This window comes from Hemiscyllium ocellatum, chromosome 3 (genome assembly GCF_020745735.1).
Source record: "Hemiscyllium ocellatum isolate sHemOce1 chromosome 3, sHemOce1.pat.X.cur, whole genome shotgun sequence".
Classification (NCBI taxonomy): Eukaryota; Metazoa; Chordata; class Chondrichthyes; order Orectolobiformes; family Hemiscylliidae; genus Hemiscyllium; species Hemiscyllium ocellatum.
In genome coordinates, this window is record NC_083403.1 from 39,066,631 (window position 1) to 39,088,562 (window position 21,932).

A 21,932-nucleotide genomic window follows, 5' to 3' on the forward strand; every position below is an offset into this window, starting at 1 on the left:
ACTGCAGCATTCAACCAGTGCTGGATTTGGGACTGCACTCTGTGGCAGCCTGTCAGGTGAAACCTAGTGGGTGTTCCTGTGTCCTGATGGTGGGGACCCCGTCCCTTCCTACTTGGGCAGCCTGTGCAGCAAGGTGTCTCCATGCCTGAAGACCATTACCTGCCCTTTCAGCTGAAGGGCAGCTGGCACCTCCCTGACTATGACAACATGAGAGCTTTGAGATATTTGGACATGAGGATGAAACAATATCTTTGCGGCCTCTTTTGATGTTGGAAAATGCAGGAAGAAGCAAAAAGATGATATATATAGAGCAGAGTGGAAGCAAGAACAATTGAAGGCACTTTCTCATTATTACTTAAGGTTATTTTAAACGAAACCCAGTTACAGATTTGTGATCCTTTCAGTAACTTTATCCTTTCTTTCATCCTCTCCTCTCTTCTAGTATTCTGGATTTCACAAAGAAAGATCTGAATCGGACCATGAGAGCCAATGGGGAGGAAGTCCACTGACAGATAATGCTTCCCCACAACTGCTGGGTCACACAGAAGGGTCACAGCCTTCCCAGCACGACATTATTTCCTGTGCCTATGGACAGTTTTCCGACAGAAATTCGTTGTGCTACGGCTTTGCCCTCGAGCACTCCAGATCGGTGGAGGAAAGGCAGTCCCACTTCCACACATCGCCGTGTGAGGCTGGAAGGTGCGAGGCAGGCAGATACTTTCTTGGGGGCTCGCAATCTGGAAGAGAGAATTGGTGGAACTCCTCTCGTATGACACTAGCTCTGACTAAGTCGTCTCCAGAGAGCAGGGAGGGATATGAAAACAGCATGCCACACATAGCTTCTATTCCCAGTATTCATGGTAAGCTCACTTTAAGGAAGGCTCACCAGAAATTGGAAAATTTGCAATGTAGGAAGCAATCATTTCAATCAAAGACTGAATTACATTTTATTAGGAAAAAAAAGAAAGGAAAAGAAATCTTAAGGCTTGTTCAATGAGCTTGTTCTATTGTAACAAAATAATCTGAGCGCTGATACATGAGGCTAAATTGCTTCTAAGTGATATACTGTCAAGAAGATTGGACTGATTTTTTAAACTTCTTAAGTGAATGGGTTTTGAGTAAGTTAAAATTGGGACCCTTCACAATATACTACCTTTTGGAAATTCAGAGAAAAACCGGTGTATGTAAGGACCGCACTCAATAATCTGAGCTTCCCTCCAATTAATGCAATATGTATCTCTGCATCAGAAAGAAAGATAATTGCTTAACAGAGTTAATCTCCTCTTGCTTAAAAAGCAAGATGAAAATTTACCCTTCATACCTGGGCAGTAATCCTGTGGAAAATATCACCTTCCCATTGTATAATTTGCTGAAATTTGGTTCAATTGAATTGGTGTTTTGGCCAACATTCATTGCTCAACTAGCATGACAAAAACAAAATAAATTAAATTTACATTACTATGTCACATTCTTGAGGTTACTGCACAATATTAGATTTCATCCAAGTTACATTTGCATAGATTGAGGATTAGATATTAAACAGGAAACTGTGAATAGATACAATTGTGTCACTTCCAGGTTGGTAGACTGTATTACATAGAACGTAGAACATAGAACATTACAGCGCAGTACAGACCCTTCGGCCCTCGATGTTGCACCGCCCTGCCATACTAATCTGAAGCTCAGGAGAAAGTGAGGACTGCAGATGCTGGGGATCAGAGCTTAAAAATGTGTTGCTGGAAAAGCACAGCAGGTCAGGCAGCATCAAAGGAACAGGAGAATCGACGTTTCCTGAAGAAGGGCTTATGCCCGAAACGTCGATTCTCCTGTTCCTTTGAAGCTGCCTGACCTGCTGCACTTTTCCAGCAACAAATTTTTAAGTTCTAATCTGAAGCCCATCCCACTTACACTATTCCATGTACGTCCATATGCCTGTCCAATGACGACTTAAATTCAGTTAAACTTGGCGAATCTACTACCGTTGCAGGCAAAGCATTCCATACCCTTATTACTCTCTGAGCTCATCCTCATGAATGAGGGTCATTCCTGATGAAAGGATCTCACCTGAAACCTCGATTCTCCGGCTCCTTGGATGCTGCCTGACCTGCTGTGCTTTTCCAGCACCTGACTCTCAACTCTGATCTCCAGCCTCTGCAGTCCTCACTTTGGGGAATACAGTACCTATTCACCACACTCAGTGATATGTTCTTTTTTCCTTCTGACCTCTGATTTTCTTTGTGCCAAATCCCTTGAATTCTTTACTCAAGACACATTATTCTGTCTCTTAGTCACTAGCTAGAGGCAGCAGCTTATAGGTAAATGGTGAGTGAGAAAAGCCAGCTTTCTTCCAATGCTTTGTTAGTTCTGTGCAAGGAGAGAGAAGATGTTGTCTTTTTTGAGTTTGGAGCCTTTCTGCCACCAGATAGTCCATCTGTGTAGAGTCAATCAGAGAGCTGATGTCATGCTGAGCACTTCAGACCTACACACCTTGGTCCTGATTGATAAATCAATCAATAGACTTCTCTGGTTTAAAAAAACCTGCCCTGAATACATACTCATGATGATGATGAGTCCAGCAATCTTCTTCCACTGCCCTTCCATGTAAATATGACTCACAAAGAGATACAGTAACTTGTTACAACACTGCAACATCTCCTTACACAGTTTCCGTGGTTTAAAACAATATCCTTTTCACAACTCAAGTAAAGGAAAATGAAATGTTATGGTCTTTACACAATCCCTGTCAGTGACTTAGAGGTGTCGGTCAGTTATATCCAAGTTTGCTGAGAATACAAATCTAGGTGAGAAAATAAGCTGTGAGGAGAATGCAAAGATATGGATCAGTTCAGAAAAATATTCAGATTGAACATATGATGAGCAAGTGTGAACATATCCACTTTGGCAGGAATAATAGGAAACAGCATTTTATTTAAATGGGGGAAGCTGGAAAATGTTGGGGTTCAGAAGGGTGTTCTTGTACACAAAATAAATAGAATACCGTGTAGACCCGGCAAGAAATTAGGAAAGCAAATGGCATGCTCATCTTTATTACATCAGGATTGGAGCATGAGCACATCAAAGACTTACTACAATGATATTAGGTTTTAAAGAGACCACACTTGGATACTATGTCCAGTTTTGAGCTTCTTATCGAAGGAAGGATAAATCTATCACAGAACCTTTAATTGTCTGATTCCTAGAATTAATAGTTTGTCTTATGATGAGAGTATGAGTAACCTTGACCCATATGCCATAGAATTCAGAAGGATGAGAAGCGATCTACTTCATAATATAAAAATGAATAAAGAACTTTAGGGCTGCACGGTGGTACAGTGGTTAGCACTGCTACCTCACAGTGCCAGAGACCTGGGTTCAATTCCTGCCTCAGGCTACTGACTGTGTGAAGTTTGCATATTCTCTCTGTGTCTACATGGGTAGACACAGAGAGTCCTCCGGGTGCTCCGGTTTCCTCCCACAGTCCAAAAATGTGCAGGTTAGGTGAATTGGCCATGCTAAATTGCCCATAGTGTTAGGTGAAGGGTTAAATGTAGGAGAATGGGGTCTGGGTGGGTTGCGGTTTGGCGGGTCGGTGTGGACTTGTTGGGCCGAAGGGTCTGTTTCCACACTGTAACTAAACTAATCTAAAAAAAACTTGATGGGCATGTGCTGGGGAGTATGTTTTCCCAGCTGAAGAGTCTAGAACTAAAGGTCACAATCTCAAAATAAAGGAGCAGCTAATTAAAATGGAGATGAGGAGAAATTTCTTCATTCAAAGGATTGTGAATCTTTAAAATTCTCTGAGACACTGTACATTCTCATCTGTTGAGTATGTTCAAAACACAGATGAATGGATATTATGAGAGATGGGGAGAGTGCAGAAAAGTGCAGGTGAGGTTGACAAGCAGCTGTGAGCTTATTGAAAGGCGCTGGGGGGCCACATGGTGTAACAGCTTTCATAATGAAAGGAGTAGGGACTTCTTGCTGCAATTGTACAGTGTCTTGGTGAGTATTGTGTGCAGTTTTGGTCTCCTTATCTGAGAAAGAATGTTTTGTTTTGCCTTTGGAGAGAGTGCAACAAGTATTTACCAGGCTGATTCTTGTAATGGCAGGACTAATGTATGAAGAAATATCATATCAATGAGGAATATATTCACTGGAGTTGAGAAGAATGAGGGGAGATCTCCAAGAAATGTATAAAATTCCAACAGGACTAGACAAGGTAGATGCAGAATGGGTGTTCCTAATTCAAAAATGAGATAATGAGAGTCCAGAGAAAATATGTTCTTGTTAAGGTGAAGGGCAAGGCTGATAGCTGTAGGGAATGTGGGATGATTAGAGAAATTGAGGTTTTAGTTAAGAATAAGAAAGAAGCATACATCAGGTATAAACAGCAAAAATCAAGCAATTCCCTAGAAGAGTTTAAAGACAGTAGGCGTATACTTAAGAGGGAAATCAGTAGGGAAAAAAGGGGACATGACATAACTTTGGCAGATAGGTTTAGGGAGGATCCAAAGGTATTCGACAAATACATAAAGGGCAAAGCTGTAATGAGGGAGAGAATCGAGCACCTTAAAGTTCAGCAAGGTCACCTAAGTGTTGAACCGCAGGAGATGAGGGGGATACTAAATGTGTATTTTGCATCAATATTTACGATGGAGAAGGAAATGGGAGATACAGAATGTTGCGAAATAAATAGCCATATCTTGAAAAATGTCCAAATTGCAAAGGATGAAGTGCTGGACATCCTAAAATGCAGAAAGGTGGATAAATCCCCAGGCCTTAATCAGGTGTACCCTACAACTCCATGGGAAGCTATGGAAGAGGTTGCTGGGCCCCTTGCTGAGATAGGTAAAAGCAATGACTGCAGATGCTGGAAACCAGATTCTGGATTAGTGGTGCTGGAAAAGCACAGCAGTTCAGGCAACATCTGAGGAGCAGTAAAATCGACGTTTCGGGCAGGTAAAATCAACGTTTCAGGCAAAAGCCCTTCATTCCTGATGAAGGGCTTTTGCCCGAAACATCGATTTACTGCTCCTCAGATGCTGCCTGAACTGCTGTGCTTTTCCAGACTCTTGCTGAGATACTTGTATCATTGATAGTCGCCGGTGAGGTGCCAGAGGTCTGAAGGTTGACTAAAGTGTTGCTACTATTTAAGAAAGCTGGTAAGGAAAATCCAGTGAAGTATAGACTGGTGAGCCTGACATCAGTGGTGGGCAAGTTGTTGGAAGGAATCCTGAAGTTTAGGATTTACATGTATTTGGAAAGACAAGGACTGAATAGGCATGGTCAAATGGCTTCATGCATGGGAAATTGTGTCTTACTAACATGATTGAGTTTTTGAACAAGTAATGAAGAGGATTGATGAGCTCAGAACAGTGGGCATGATCTATTTGGACTTCAGTGAGGTGTTCGACAAGCTTCCTCATGCTAGTGTGGTTAGCAAGATTAGATCTCATGGAGTAGAAGGAGAACTAGCCATTTTGATACAGAGTTGGCTCTAAGGTAAAAGACAGAGCATGGTGGTGGAGGGTTGCTTTTCAGACCAGAGGCTTGTGATCAGCAGTGTGTCACAATGAACAGTGCTGGGTCCACTGCTTTTTGTCATTTATATAAATGATTAGAATTAAAATTAAAACCTTACACTGTGGAAACAGGCCCTTCAGCCCAACAAGTCCACACCAATCCTCCAAAGACCAATCTCCCCAGATTTAAACCCCATCCCACGTTTATCCTGGACTAATGCACCTGATCTACACATCCCTGAACAATTTAGCATGACTAATTCACCTAACCTACATATCTTTAGACTTTGGGAGGAAACCAGAGCAACCCCATGCAGACACAGAGAGAATGTGCAATACAAACAGTCGCACAAGGTTGGAATCGAACCCAGGTGCCCAGCGCCGTAAGGTAGCAGTGCTAACCACTAAATCACCATGTCGCTGATTTGGATATGAACATTGGAGGTATGGTTAGTAAGTTTGCGGATTACACCAAAGTTGGAGGTGTAGTGGACAGCATAAAAGGCTACCTAAGAGTACAGTGGGACCTTGGTCAGATGGGCCAGTGGGCTGAGGTGTGGCCAATGGAGTTTAATTGAGGTGCTGCAATTTGGAAAGACAAATCAAGGCAGGAATTATACACGTAACGGTAAGCTCCTGGAGAGAGTTGCTGAATGAAGAGACCTTGGAATGTAGGTTCATATTTCCTTGAAAGTGAAGTCCCAGGCAGACAGAATAATGCCTTTATTGGGCAGTGCATTGAGTATAGGAGTTAGGAGGTCAGGTTGTGGCTGTACAGGTCATTGGTTAGGGCACTTTTGGAATATTGCTTGCAGTTCTGTTGTCCCTCCTAATGGTAAGGATGTTGTGAAACTTGAAAGGTTTCAGAAAAGATTTACAAGAATATTGCCAGGTATGGAGGATTTGAGTTTTCGGGAGAGGCTCAATAGGCTGGGACCATTTTCCCTTGGAGCATCAGAGGCTGAGGAGTGAATTTATAGCAGTTTATAAAATCATGAGATACATGGATAGGGTAAATGGACAATGTCTTTTTCCTGGGGTGGGGGAGTCTAAAACTAGATGGCATAGGATTAAATTGAGAAGGAGAAGATTTAAAAGGGACCTAAGGGGCAACATTTTCATGTAGAGGGTGGTGTGCATATGAAATGAGCTTCCAGAAGTAGTGGTGGAGGCTAGTCCAATTACAACATTCAAAAGGCATCTGAATGGGTATATGAATAGGAAGGATTTAAAGGGATAGGAGGCATATGCTGGCAAATGGGACTAGATTAATTTAGGATATCTGATCAGCATGGGTGAGTTGGACTGAAGGGTCTGTTTCTGTTCTAGCCATCTCTATGACTCTATGACTGTAGAGTCCAGAACCAGGGAGGTCACAGTCTAAAGTTATTGGGTAGGCGATTTAGATCTGAAATGAAGAGCATTATTTTTCACCCAGAGAGTGTCGAGCCGGTGCAATTCTTTGCCATGGAAAGTGATTGAGACCACATTATTGAATGTTTTCTAGAAAGTGGTAGTTATTATTTTTAGGGCGAGAGGCATCAAAGGGTAAGGTGAGAATGTGGGAACAGGAATTGGATGATCAGCCAGGATCATCGTGAATGGCAGAGCAGGCTTAAAAGACTGGCTGGCCTACTCTGCTCCTATTTTCTATGTTTTGACAAATGGCCTACTCCTGTCCTCGTGTTCTTTAGTTCAGAGCATTGGTGAGACTGTCCTGTGTGTAAATTGGCTGCTGCATTTGCCTACAAACAGAAGTGATTTCAAAGTGATTGTAAATTGTGGTGCGATCTCCTGAGGATTGGTGAAGTTATTTTATTTCAGTCTTTTTCTTAAGTAATTCATGCCCTTATCTTTCCAGCACTTTATAAACAATGGTAATATCTATCTAATGTGTGATTAAATTTAAAATAGCAAAGAAATGGAGTAGGTCTTTGTTTACGGGTTGTTCTAAAGTAAGTGCAGAATGCTAATCTTTCTTGTGTTGCCTTTGCAACCATGACAAGAAAGCAGGTCCAGCTCTCCTAAGAAAACCAGATCTGCACAGCTCCTCGAAGCTTGCACAATATTTGGCTGATTCTCACACCAGCTGGATGTGAATTATTCTCATATTGATTCATTTGACGCTATCTAACACAACAAACACTTTCTGGTTCATTTCAACTTAATTATTAATAAGGCTGGATCTCTTCCAGATCTGTGTTGCTGTGGCTGGAGGATATTTTCAAGACATTAGCAATGACATGTTTATGTAAACATCAAGCTGAGTTGCACAATTCCTGATTAACATCTTTCTCATCATTTATTTGAGTTGATATCTTACATCAAAATGGTGACTATGTCTGATATTGGAGTAAAATCTATTCCACTGTTTACCTGTAGCAATATCACAAAAAGTTTTTTTTATTTCATGTGATTTTTTTTGTCTAAATAGTAAACAGAGGAAGTCTATGAGAATGCATGCTGCAGTGTCAGTGTATAAAGTGACCAGAGAAATTCTTAACCTGTTGTTTGATTATAAGCCAAGTACTCAAATCTATGTTCAGTCTTTGATTTTTGTACTTACTTGGCACTTGGTTAAAATGTCACTGTATCTCTGTTTGTGCTTTTTGTAGAAGCATTTCCAGTTTACATTTGTTAAATGCTAAAAAGATTTCTTTTATTTGCATCAGCTGCACAACATTTGTTGAAGCTCTCTGAGATATCTATGAATTTTCAGGCTCATTCCTGGCAAATAAGAGGAGAGCATGGAAAGGAAAAAAATTAGACAATATTCTGTCCGTCAGTAGAAAATTGTAACTCATGGATAGGTCCTCCGTTATGCACAAGATCTTTCATCTAATTTGTCAATCAGATGACCTTAAAGACATCATATTTTTTTTATTCGCTCAGGGAATTAGGGCACATGATATTGGGGGCAAAGTACTGACTTAGATTGAAAATTGGTTGGCTGACAGGGAACAAAGAGTAGTGATAAACAGCTCCCTTTTGGAATGGCAGGCTGTGACCAGTGGGGTACCGCAGGGATCAGTGCTGCCTTTTACAATATATATTAATGATATAGAAGATGGTATTAATCGTAATATTAGCAAATTTGTTGATGGTACAAAGCTGGGTGGCAGGGTGAAATGTGAGGAGGATGTTAGGAGATTACAGGGTGCCCTGGACAGGTTAGCTGAGTGGACAGATGCATGGCAGATGCAGTTTAATGTGGATAAATGTATGGTTATCCACTTTGGTGGCAAGAACAGGAAGGCAGATTACTACCTCAATGGAGTCAAGTTAGGTCAAGGGATAGTACAAAGAGATCTGGGTGTTCTTGTACACCAGTCAATGAAAGCAAGCATGCAGGAACAGCAGGTAGTGAAGAAAGCTAATAGCATGCTGGCCTTCATAACAAGAGGGATTGAGTATAGAAGCAAAGAGGTTCTTCTGCAGCTGTACAGGGCCCTGGTGAGACTGCACCTGGAATATTGTGTGCAGTTCTGATCTCCAAATTTGAGGAAAGATATTCTGGCTATTGAGGAAGTGCAGCATAGGTTCACGAGGTCAATTCCTGGAATGGCGGGACTATCTTATGTTGAAAGATTGGAGCGACTGGGCTTGTATACCCTTGAGTTTAGAAGACAGAGAGGGGATCTGATTGAGATGTATAAGATTATTAAAGGATTGGATACTCTGGAGGCAGGAAACATGTTTCCACTGATGGGTGATTCCCAAACCAGAGGGCACAGCGTAAAAATAAGGGGTAGGCCATTTAGGACAGAGAAGAGGAGAAACTTCTTCATCCAGAGAGTGATGGGTGTGTGGAATACTCTGCCCAGAAGGCAGTGGAGGCCCAGTCTCTGGATCCATTTAAGAAAGAGTTGGATAGAGCTTTCAAGGATAGTGGAATCAAGGGTTATGGAAATAAGGCAGGAACAGGATACTGATTGAGGATGATCAGCCATGATCATAATGAATGGTGGTGCATGCTCGAAGGGCAGAATGGCCTACTCCTGTACCTATTGTCTATTGACACTATTGGCAAGGGCACCATTTTCACCCATCCCTAACTGATGTTGACCTTATTGCACCACCGTCTTCAGTATGGTCTCGTGCTGTTAGGATGCGACTTTCAGGATTGTCAACCAGCAAATTTAACGGAACAGTGATCGAGCTTTAAGTCAGAAATATCTGTGACTTGGAGGGGCGTTGGCAGTCATAGCATTTCCATGTGCTTGCTGCCTTTGTTTTTCCAGATGGTAGAGGTTGTAAGTTTGGGAAATACTATGAAGAAATCTTGGTGAGTTGCTCCACTGCATCTTTTAGCTGGTACACAATAGAGCCAGGATGCCTTGGTGATGGAGAGAGTGTCTTTCCTGCAAGTTGATTTGCAAATGGAGAGTATTCAACATATTCCTGACTTATGCCTTGAGGATGAATTACAGGCCTTGCCACATTTAACTGAGAGTGGTGTCAAGGCACACTGGCAAAATTCGAATCAGTGGGAATTTGGAGAAAATTTTCTGGTTGGAATTACATCTGGCACAAAAAAAGATGTTGTGGTTGATGGAGGTTAGTCATCTCAGTTCCAGGATATCCCTGCAGGGGTTCCTCAATGTAGTGTCCTGGACCACTATAAGGACATGGAGATGTTTGCTGATGGTTGCATCATGTTTAGCATCATTCATAACTCCTCAGACATAGAAGCAGTCCATGTCTAAACTCACTAAATCCTGGATAATACCCAGATTTGGGCTGACAATGGCAAGTAACATTCATGGTAGGTAATGACTATCTCCAACAAGAGAGAATTTAACCATCGTTCTTTGACATTCAATAGCATTACCATTGCTGAATAACTGACTACCAACATTGTGGAGTTTACTATTGACTAAACTGAACTGGGCTAGCCATCTAAATATATTGGCTACAAGAGCAGCTCAGAGGCGAGGGATCATGTGGTGAATAATTCATTTCCAGACTCCAAAAGCCTCTCTACTATCGACAAGATACAAGTCAGGAGTGTGATGGAGTGCACCCCAGTTGCCTGGATAAGTGCAGTACCAACAACACTGAAGAAGATTTGCATCATCCAGGGCAAGGTAGCCACTTGATTGGCACCACATCCACAAACATTCACTTCCTTCTGCATTAGTAATCACTGGCAGCAGTGTGCATACCATTTACAAGATGCACTGCAGAAATTCACTAAGTCTCCTTAGATGCCTCTTCAAAACCCATGACAAGTTCTATTTCGAAGGACAAAGCTAGCAGTTGTGAGACCACACCACCATTTGCAAGTTCCTCTCCAAGTCCCCACCATCCTTACTAAGAACTATACCCCTGTTCCTTCTTTGTCACTGGGTCAAAATCCTGGGACTCCCTTCCTTGAAGAATTGTAATTGTGCCTGCGTCAAATGGACTACGATGGTTCAATAAAGCAGATTACTCTTGTCTTCTTAAAAGCCTAGAGGTTCTCAGGTCCTAGAGGAAAGGATAGCCAGGGATGTAAAGGAGTTCAAACTAATAACGTGTTGGAATGGAATTGCTAGAAATTTCAGAAACCTACTTTGATTTGATTTGATTTATTACTGTCATGCGTACTAAGGTATGGTGAAAAGTCTTATGTGCTTTACAGATTGTACTATACAAGTGCATCAGGATAACAGAACAGAGTACAGGATTCAATGTTCCACCTGCTGAGAGGATGCAGAGAAAGACTGACATTAACATTAAAGAGATCCATTCAAAAGTCTGATAACAGTGGAGAAGAAGCTGTTCTTTAATCTGTTCTTGAATCTGTTTATACGTGTATACAAACTTTCATGTTTTCCACCTGGTGGAAAAGAGTATTACTGGGGTGAGAGGGATCTTTGATTATGTTGGTTGCTTACCTGAGGCAGCAGGAAGTGTAAATTAAGTCAGTGGATGGGAAGCTAGTTTGTATGATGAACTGGGCTGTATTCACAACACTGTAGTTTGTTTTGGTCTTGGGAATAGCAGTTGCCGTACAATGGTGTGATGCAACCAGATGGGACGCGTTTTATGGTGCATCTATAAAAATGTGTAACAGTCTTTATGGACATGCCAAATTTTCTTGGTCTTCTGAAGAACTGGAAGCATTGCTTTGCTTTCCTGATGTGGGTGGACCAGGACAGATTGTTGGTGAGTGCCACTCCCAGGAAATTTACGCTTTCAGCCAGCTCCTTTATTTTGCTGAAGCCAATGCAGAGATTGTTGTCTTTATACCACTTCCCTTAGCACTGGACCTCTTTCCTGTATTTTGTCTCGTTTGAGATCTGACCTATGACAATGTTTTTGTTAGCAAACCTGTAAATGGATTTGGGGCAAAACTTGGCTACACAGTCGTGAATGTACTAGGCATATAGTAGGTGGCTGAGTACGCACCCATGTGGGCACCAGTATTGAGGATTATCATGGAGGAGGTGTTATCGTCTATCCATACTAATTGCGGCCTGTTGGTTAGGAAGTCAAGAATCCAGTTACAAAGGAGGGAGCAGAGACCTAGGTTCCGGGGTTTGGAGATGAATTTATTTGCTATCGTGGTGTTGAAGGCCAAGCTGTAGTCAATAAGTAGGAGCCTGATTGTAGGTATCCTTGTTGTCCAGATGTTTCTATGATATGTGTGGGGCCGGGGAGATGGACTCTGCTGTGGACCTGTTGCACTGTTAAGTGAATTGCAAGAGATCAAAGTAATCTGGGAGGCTGGAGTTGATGTGAGCCATGATCAACCTTTCAAAGCACTTCATAATTATGGATGTCAGAGGCACCCTGGATGATTTTTCTTTGGTGGACCATAGTAAGAAGAGGTTAGAAATGTCATCAAATACTCCCATCAGCTGGTCTGCACCGTATCTGAGTTCACAGCTGGGGACTTCAACCGGGCTAGTTGCTTTCTGTGGGTTCACCTTTAAGAAGGCTGATCTAATGTCTCCAGCGGTGACTGAGGGTGCAGGTGCATCATGGGATAGGTGACATTATTTCATTGCTCTTCCGTTCAAAGAATGAGAGAAAGAAAGTCAAATTAAAGGAAGGAATAAGACAATGTGAATGGCGAGAAATCAGATTAATCCATAGAGCATAAAATTAAAATAATTACTCAATACGGAGAAAGAGGAATGACCAAAAAAAAAATTGCTTGACTATGTCATTTTCAAAATAAAATAGGTGAATTTAATGCAATTACTTATAATTAGCATTGGGATGTAATAAAGATTTCAGAGACACGGCAACACAGAGAAAGAAATGGCAACTAATTATTTCAGGATATAACTGTTTTGGGAAAAAATATAAAGGAAGGAGGAATTATGGAATAAATGTAATGTTAGAAGTAGAACAATAATGTTAGAAAAAAAACCCACTGTATTCTACAAAAACATAGATACAGAATTCACGTGGATTGAATTAAAAGACAAGGGAACCATCACAAATAATATATAATAAGAACTAGAAAATAATGGAATTAAATCAGAGAAAAAAAAATGCAGTCAAATCATTTAGTATCAGGCAATGACGGTCATGGGAGATGCCACCTGGTCCCAAATAAACACTGAACTAAGGTGATTGAGAAAAGAATCGGCTATGACATGAGGAAAATCCCTTTTTACACAGCTGGAATGCACTGCCTGAGAGTGCACTGGAGACGGATTCAATCATAGTTTTCAAAATGGAATTGGATAACTATCTGAAGAAAAAAGGTTTTCAGGACTTTGGGGGAAAGGCCAGGGAATGGGACTGGAACTCAGTGTCTTGTTATTGCAGAGCCCACCCAGGTAGTATTAGTCAACTTCTGTGCTGTAACCTTTCTATACTTCCATTAAACTGATCAGAAGAAATAATAATTGAGAAAAGGACATGCAAAGGACATGGAAGAAAAGTTTTAAAAATTGAGAAAGGAAGAAAAATTACTAAACCAGATTATTAAGGAATCATAGAATTGAGTAAAAGTGTGCCATAGAAACATGGTAATAAAATAGGGAAAGGATTGTTAAAGATTGAACAAGATAAGCTCACAGATAATGCAAGAGAATTAGCAGACTATTGAGTAACCACATCATTTTTTACTAACTAAGCTAACGAAGCAGACCATTCTTTAGGGAATGAGCTTAAAAATAATATTACTACTGTAGGGATAGAAAAAGGAGAAAACTAATTAACAAACTAGCAAAGCTGAAGGAGAATGACTTCCTAGATCAGGATATACCCAAATATATGCAAGGAACCTAAGGAGGAGATAGGAGAAACAGTTTTTAACATGTCATAAAAAGGCAGATGGTTAAGGCTACTCCAACACACACATTAGAAGTCAGTACCAAACTTTAGAAATCTAGACCAGTGGACTGCACCAAAATACAATAGAAAGGCATCTGAGTATGGGAAACATATCAACATTATTAGCATGGATTGTAAAAAGATTAAATCATACTCAGTAATCCTGAAAAAAAACCTTTTGTGATGAGGTAACAGCAGAGTAGAGAGGGGTAATGAAGTAGATGAGATATACTTGGATAACAAAATGCTTTAAATTAGGTACTATGAGGTTGAGTCACGACAAACACTTGGGCATTTGGAATGAAATAAGAAAATGTCAGAAATACTGAGCTGATCTGGCAGCATCTCTGAAGATAAAAATACAGTTAATTTGTCAGGTCAATATAATCTCATCAGAAATAACAGGAGACACAACGGTGAAAGGAAAAAGGAGTTATCAATTACCCTACTTCATATCAGTTTTGTCATTTATTTTCTCCTGTCCTTCACTCAATTATAGAACTTTCTTTTGTATCCCCCACAATTTCCTTGCTTTAAATATTAAATCTCTAAATTTGATGGTTGTCAATCATTTATTGTTAATTACAGGGATCTGGGCTTCACTGTTTGGGGCAGCATTTATTGCCCAACCCTAGCTATCTTTTTTAGATTAGATTACTTACAGTGTGGAAACAAGCCCTTCGGCCCAACAAGTCCACACTGACCCACACCTCTACATTTACCCCTTACCTAAGGCTACAGGCAATTTAGCATAACCAATTCACCTGACCTGCACATATTTGGACTGTGGGAGGAAACCGGAGCACCCGAAGGAAACCCACGCAGACGCAGGGAGAATGTGCAAACTCCACACAGTCAGTTGCCTGAGGCGGGAACTGAACCCAGATCTCTGGCGCTGTGAGGCAGCAGTGCTAACCACTGTGCCACCGTGCCACCCACACATTGAATGGTTGCAATCCATTCGGTATAGGTACACCTGGTGCTGTTAAGGCAATAGCTCCAAGATTTTGACCCGATGACAGTGAAGGAACGACAATATATTTCCAAGTCAGGATGGTAGGTGGCCTGGAAATGAACTTGCTGGTGATAGTGTTCCCATTTATCTGCTGCCCTTGACTTTCTAGAGCATAATGGTGTGAGTTTGGAAGCTGCTGTTAAAAGGTCTTTGGAGAATTTCTGCAATGCATTTTCTAGATGGTATACACTGCTGCTACTAAGTGTTGGTGGTGGAGCAAGTGGATGTTTGAGGATATAGTATCAATCAACTAACTATGCCATGGAGGATGTTAAGCTTCTTGAGTGCTGTTAGAGCTGCACTCATCCAGGCAACCAGGGAGAATTCTGAATACTCCTGACTTATACCTTATAGATGTTGGACTGGTTTTGGGGAGTCAAGAGGTGGGTTACTCACCACAGGATTCCCAGCAGTCCAATCTGGTCTTGTAACCACAGTATTTATATGGCTAATCCAGTTTAATCTCTGGTCCAGGGTAACCCCAGTATGTTGATAACTGAGGATTCCGTGATACTAATGCTATTGAATGTCAAGGGGCAATAGTTAGATTCTCTCTTGTGGGATGTGGTCATTGTTTGGCATTTGTGTGCCATGAATGTTACTTGCCACTCGTTAGTCCAAGTCTGGCTACTTTCAAGGTCTTATTCTATTTGGACATTGACTGCTTCAGGATCTGAGGATTCATGAATGGTGCTGAACATTGCGCAATCATCAGTGGACTTCCTCATTTCTGACCTTACAGTGGAGGGAAGGTCATTAATGAAACAGCTGCAGATGGTAAAGCTTAGGGCACTACCCTGATGAACCTCTGCAGGGATGTCTGGAGGCTGAGATGACTGACTTTCAATTGCACAACCATTTTTTCATGTGTTAGGTAAAGCTGAAATTTAACTCTGTCCCCAAATGCTGTCTGACCTGCTGAGTATTCCCAGCATTTTATTATTTTTACAAATTTCCAGCAGCATTTGTAATATTTTACTTTTGGGTGATGGTTATTCAATTTGCAGAAGACTTGAAAAAACTGTTCTACGAAGATGTACACTGGAACAACTCCATGTCTATAAGATCACAGCCATGGGCAAATCACAACTTTATTGACAGGTCTGTCTGTCTGAGGCAATAACTGGAAAGGTGAAATCTACTGGTTATACTTTGAATCATGCTGTGAAATCAGTCAGTGTTAATATTAGCTTAGAAATGCTTAATGCATTTAGCTAAAATTCCTTGATGATACTTTTAGAATTATTAACCTGTTTAAAATAATTGGAAGGTTAATTGTCAGTGTACAGTGTTACAAATTGGAACTGAGGCACTTGTACTCTTATGTGTCTAAAATAATTAAACAGCAAGTTGTCTTTATTCTTGAAAAGAGCTCCGAATGTGTCTTTAAAAATATGTGCTCAAGCCAAATGTAATTTTCCAATTAGTTTCAAGCAGTTTGCCTTTGCAGTGAGGAGACTTAGAATTTACAGCACAATTGGGACTTTAATGAGTTTTGCATGCAGTCCATCTCTTTGCATTCACCAACCAGATGACAATGCACCCAATTATGCCGTTATATTATCAGCTTCTTTGTTTTCATGTACCATAGTTTGAAACCTTAAGCTAAGGGGGAATCAGAAAGTAAACTGAATCCATCAGTCTTTGAATTATTTATCTGGTGAATGATACAATAGACCAATTGATGGTTTGAATTCCTCTGTCACAACACAATTACAGAGCATTTTGTCAGGAAATACAGATGGCACGAATATAATAATAATCAACATTAATTTAAGTGATGTGTAACACGTCATTTTTATGTAACAAAATACAAACTAGTTTATAAGAACTGCTGTGACAATTCAAAAGGTGCCTCTTGCTTTCCAGTTTAGAATTAACTGTTAAAAACAACAATGTTTAACCAATTAATTTTTATCATTATACTAGTATTTTTATTATCAATGTGAAAATTATCCTTAAACTTACGGAGAGGAAGAGACATTCCAAGAATTGTGAATTGCTACAAGTTACTAGCATGTAATAATCATGTCTTGGATTTTCATAAAGTTGTTGGATTTCAACTTTAATTGCCTGGTAAATAGATACAGAATGTTTAGTGGTGTGATAATTGTTAAGACTGCCAACCAGCTTTTCTTCCCCTAAGATTAACTAATTGAAATTGGAGAGTTGCATTCCTTTAGATGGTGAATTGTTTTAGAAGATTTTTAAAAATGTCAAATTTAAAATGATCTTTATTTCTTACTTCTTTTTCTATCTTTTTTCTCTACCCTTTCACTTATTTCATTCTGTTTTATCCATGCCTGATTTGATGTTAAATCCACCCACTCCAATTCATCCTATTTGTCAGCTCTTCCTCTCTTTCTGCTCAACTCTGACAATATTTAAGGAGATCCACTAATACAAAATCAAAATATGGGGAATGCGAGCAGATCTGAAATAGAAATTTAAAAAATGAAATGTTCAGCACACCAGGCAGCATCCACGTAGGGGGGAAAAAAAGAGTTAATGTTTCAAGTTTCTCCATATATCCTTTCTGACCTGTAAGTATTTTCAGAACTTTCTGTTTTCATGAAGGATATACAGTGTTGGCCAAGATCTTTGCTGTGCCATTATCAGCTTGTACAGCCAATAACATTAGGGGTAAAGCATTTTTGAAGCTCAAGGATGTAGGAAGACACACATGCCAAGCAATTCCCTACTTTAGCAAATTCTGAGTTATAGACTTCCTCCTTCAAGGATATTTGGGCAGCTGACTGGCTCAGTGACAGAAGAAGTCCAGTTCCTTTGTTTATTAACTCATATCCTTGAAATAATTGCTGAACACGTGGATTAAATTCATTCAAGCAGTGCAGCTGAGTTCTGCTGCACATGATATTGGCAGACAGCTATTTAATATGACGTTTTAGAATTTTTTCTATCCACTGTTGTAGAATCAACAACTCAGTGTCTCAGTTAAAAGATTGCAGAGGAAAACCAAGTGTTTCATGAGCATTAAACAATTATCAGCTAATATGTCCAACAATGAGTTCTGGGCTTATTCTGGGGATATTATTTATTTTGCTGTTATTATCTTTCATTGCAGGAAGAGGACATTGGGATGAAGACAGCGTTGTCAGTTCACCAGATCCTTGTTCTGCCAGTGAATCCGGGGACAGGTACCACAATGAGAGGTACCAGAGTAGTCCACATGAGCCAAGTAAAATCGAGACTCTGATTAGAGCAACACAGCAAATGATCAAAGAAGAGGAGAGCAGGCTGCAAATGAGAAAAACTACCTCGGATCAGTTGCCGCCGATGAATGGTGTAGGCAAGCTCCATGCTGCATGTTTTAATGTAAGCTACCAACAGCAACAAATGACCAGTGTTGTGTGTCGTGCTCCACCAATGTCTAACATCTCTCGCTGTGATCACCTTCAACAAAGAGATGGGAAAATCGTCAGCCCTCACGAGAACGAATACAATGGCAGCCCCATTTCACTCTCAAGAATAAGTAGCCCTAGTTCAGATCGGGTTTCAAAGACAAATGTAGCCTTAAATAAGGACTACCTAGCTTCAGACATGTCTCCTCATCAAACAGGGGGGAACTGTGCATCATCCCCGAACTATTACTCCACCCATCCCCGACAGTACTTTGATAAACATGCCTATGCACTGACTGGCTATGCTTTTGAGCACCTGTATGATAGTGAAGCCATTAAAAACTATTCTCTGGGCTGCAATGGCACTCACATTGACGTGACCTCTCACTTCCGAATGCAACAGGATCCAACCCATGTACACAAGAGCACCACGGTAATTATTACTAATGGAAGCTGATGTTTCACTGTAATAGAAGTTAGGGTGAAAGTTAGCAAGCAGGAAGAGAGCAGCAACTTGGATTTAAAGGAAACATTGAAGCTGCACTTGTATTCCCAGTGCCAGCTTGCACATGGGCACGGAACCGGGTTTATCACTCTGCTGTGCTTGACAGTCAATCTAGTGTATGCACTACACGTTCATACACAGAGCATTTTAGGTGAATCAATAAGGCCGGTGGGGTAGGAAAGCTTTCCTCTCTTCTATTTGTGGCAAAATCATAAATATGATTGTTTTTTGAAAGGCGTTTACAATTTTGCAACACGTAGCACACAAAGTTTTCCCCCTCTTATTCCCAGTCCACCCCATGGTATGATCTGCATTAAATGGTTAGTCAGTTGCATCAGAGTTAAATATAAACCAGGCTATAGGATCTATTTTGGTTTGCATTTCAATGCGTTTAATGAAAGTTTTTCTAAAGCATTCTGGCAGGAGTATTAAGACAGGGTTGAATAATTTAACCTTCTACAATGCACAGATTCAAGTGGAATAATTCCTGACTTTAAAAGCAAAGTATTGATTGTGATAAACTGGCAGAATGGGAATTACATTGAGCTGACCAACCTAAGGTAATATCATAATGGTGAGCTGGCTGGTTGGCAGCACCTCATATCAATAAGTTAATTCACATGAATCACTTTATAGCTGAACATTGAGGGCTAAATTATGTTGAATCAGCCACATGTTGCTTAAAAGGACTTGGTTAACATGGAAAGGAAAAGATTTATGAAAGCTTTCATGTATCAAAGAGCAGTTTGAATGTTGGCATCAAAGTCTATGAGTGTAGCAGTGAAGAATGATGGACACTTGACTTTAATATCCATCGGCTCATTTCACTTTCCAGCCGTACCAAAATGCTTGCGAGACAGGAAATCTCGTGTTTGCAATTGGAGAAAGAAATGCAGTGAACCAACTAAACAAATCAAATTGAATTGAAGTTGCTTGGCACACAGCGGGTCTTTTTTTCACAAGGTATTTAACACGTTTTACAAGGCTGTTGCTTTCTTTTGCTGAGTTGTTCACACAGAATGGTGGCAGTTCCAGCAATTAACAAAAGAAAGCCATAGACCAACACTTAAGGAAAGATTACACAAAAAAGATTTTTTTTTCTCTGTTGGTCACACTCAAAATATTGAAACACCTGTACAAGTTAGGCCTATTTTTGTTCCCATTGCAAATGTCTTTCCTTAAGTGTCTACTTTCCATAAGAATACAAGTCCAGTTTTCAAGATATCTTGAGGTGCAGTGGCAGTGTCTCTACCTCTTGTCTAGGCAGCCCAGGTTCAAGTCCCACCAGCCCCAGACATGTACCATAACATTTCTGAATAGGTTATTTCAAAAACCCACTTTTGAACTTGTCATTTTAAAAGAAAATTGGAAAAAGGAGTTTCTCACAAATCTAATCTTCTATCAAGTTTTCCCATCCAGACCCAGCTATGTACAGGAAATCCAGTTTGTCAGATTTTTAAAAGCACTTGCCTTGAATTTGAGTAATCTTGTGATGAATTTGCAAATCCCTTTCAGTCAGCCCTTTTCAGATTGACAAGCCAGCCCAGCCTGAATGACAAGCCTGCATGGTGGCTTGTAACAGGACTCATTAGCTTGTGGTTCTCTACCTTAGAAACTGCCTGTTCAGTTTGACAAAGCAGCTGGTAAAAATGGGTAGAAAAGGAACAAGTCAAATGGACTGAAACAAACGGCAAAAGCAGGCCAGAATGCTACAGAACTGTATTCTGTTTCTATGGTAATTGATTTTCAAACTAGAAAGTCACTTTTACTTAAAAGCCAGAGGGGTCATTTGGGGGAATTTTGGTTATTTTAGCAACTTGCCTCAATAGTTCTTTCTCTGTACATGACAGAAACTATAGTGAGCCCCTGTTATGAAGAGAATTGGATCATCCCCAATATTCTTTTAAACGGTCAAGAATACGATTGAGAACATGATGTTTTCCATTCAATAAGATCCTATTGAATATCTTCACATTTTTTGCTAGGTTCCACTGATCAGCCAGCTCCATGTTTTGGCAGGTGTTCTGCCTTTAAACTGTACAGTTCCTGGCTTGTTCCATTATTGTTTTAGTAGATGAAACTGTAAATAATTGAGTGCATGACTTGAGATTACAGTTATGGTCAAAGCCCAGAAAATTTGACTTATTGCCTTTCCAATAATAACAAAAAAAAACTGGAACTCTGAACTGAAACTGGAACGAGATGTATGCGATTAAATTATTGTCCTACTGAGAGTTAATTTTCTTACGCAATTAATTTCTTTCTAACTTCAGAAGCTAAACAAAGACATACTTTATCAGCCCTATACTACAGCAGGTCACAAAATACCATACAATGAATGACAAGAAATCACGTGACAAGAAAGCTGGACCATGCAACAGCCCTTGAAGCACCAGTAATGGCATTTGATATTTTGAACAATATAGAATTTCTGTTTATTCAGGAGGTTGGGTGCTCATTCATAGATAGATTAGGGCTGCCTTGCTTTCTCTGTCTTGATGTCCTGATTTTAAAAAATCCGGTGATATTCTGTTGGAAATGTTACTGTTCTGATAAAATTCTGCCTGCAACCCACCACTTAACAGTGTACAGTTGTTGGTAGCCTTGTAGTACATGTTGATGTGAATACAATTGTAAAATGGTGCCAAGTTCTTTTTGTGTATTCATATAGATGACTATTATTTGTATAGTTAATCCCTAAGATCCTGTAAAGTGTTTCCTGTTAGATTTATTTATATTGTAAATAGTTCTAACATTTGAAGTACATGTGCATAAAATGTATTTATTATGTGAAGAAAGAATGTTTTGGGTTTTGAAACATAGTTACAATTAAACAGGCTTTTTGTTTCTATGAGTCCACTCTGGGCAATATGAGCATTGTGGTTGTATAATGAATCAGGAATTTACAACGTAGAGACTTTACAGTTTTCTTTGAAGGGCTAGAAGTTATTAACTTGCTTTGGACAGTGAGTTTTGTGCACATCAATATGAAGGGCATCAGTGTTGGAAAATTGAGACTTTCATCAACTGGTTTTGAAACACTGAAATAAAAGCAAAATACTGCAGGTGCTGAAGATCTGAAATGGAAGCAAAGTGCTGAAGAAACTCAAGAGCTTGGGGTTCCAAAGAGGTCATCAGATTCAAAACATTAACTCTGTCTGTCTGTCTCTCTTTCTATAATGGTGCTAGACCTGCTGAGCTTTTCCAGCACTTTCTGTTCTTAATTTTAAAATGCTCATATGGCTTAACCC

The 21,932-nt window shown here is 40.1% G+C and overlaps 1 protein-coding gene across 1 annotated transcript in view; it reads left to right on the forward strand.

Moving 5' to 3' along the window:
* Positions 1–19,016, forward strand: part of sim1a (SIM bHLH transcription factor 1a) — an 82,335-nt gene extending 63,319 nt beyond the window's left edge. The window contains exons 10-11 of the mRNA XM_060856633.1: positions 443–860; positions 17,900–19,016. Of these exons, the coding sequence (XP_060712616.1) occupies positions 443–860; positions 17,900–18,633 (1,152 nt within the window). The 3' untranslated portion in view covers positions 18,634–19,016. The remainder of the gene's footprint in view (positions 1–442; positions 861–17,899) is intronic.
* The last annotated feature ends 2,916 nt before the right edge of the window (positions 19,017–21,932 follow it).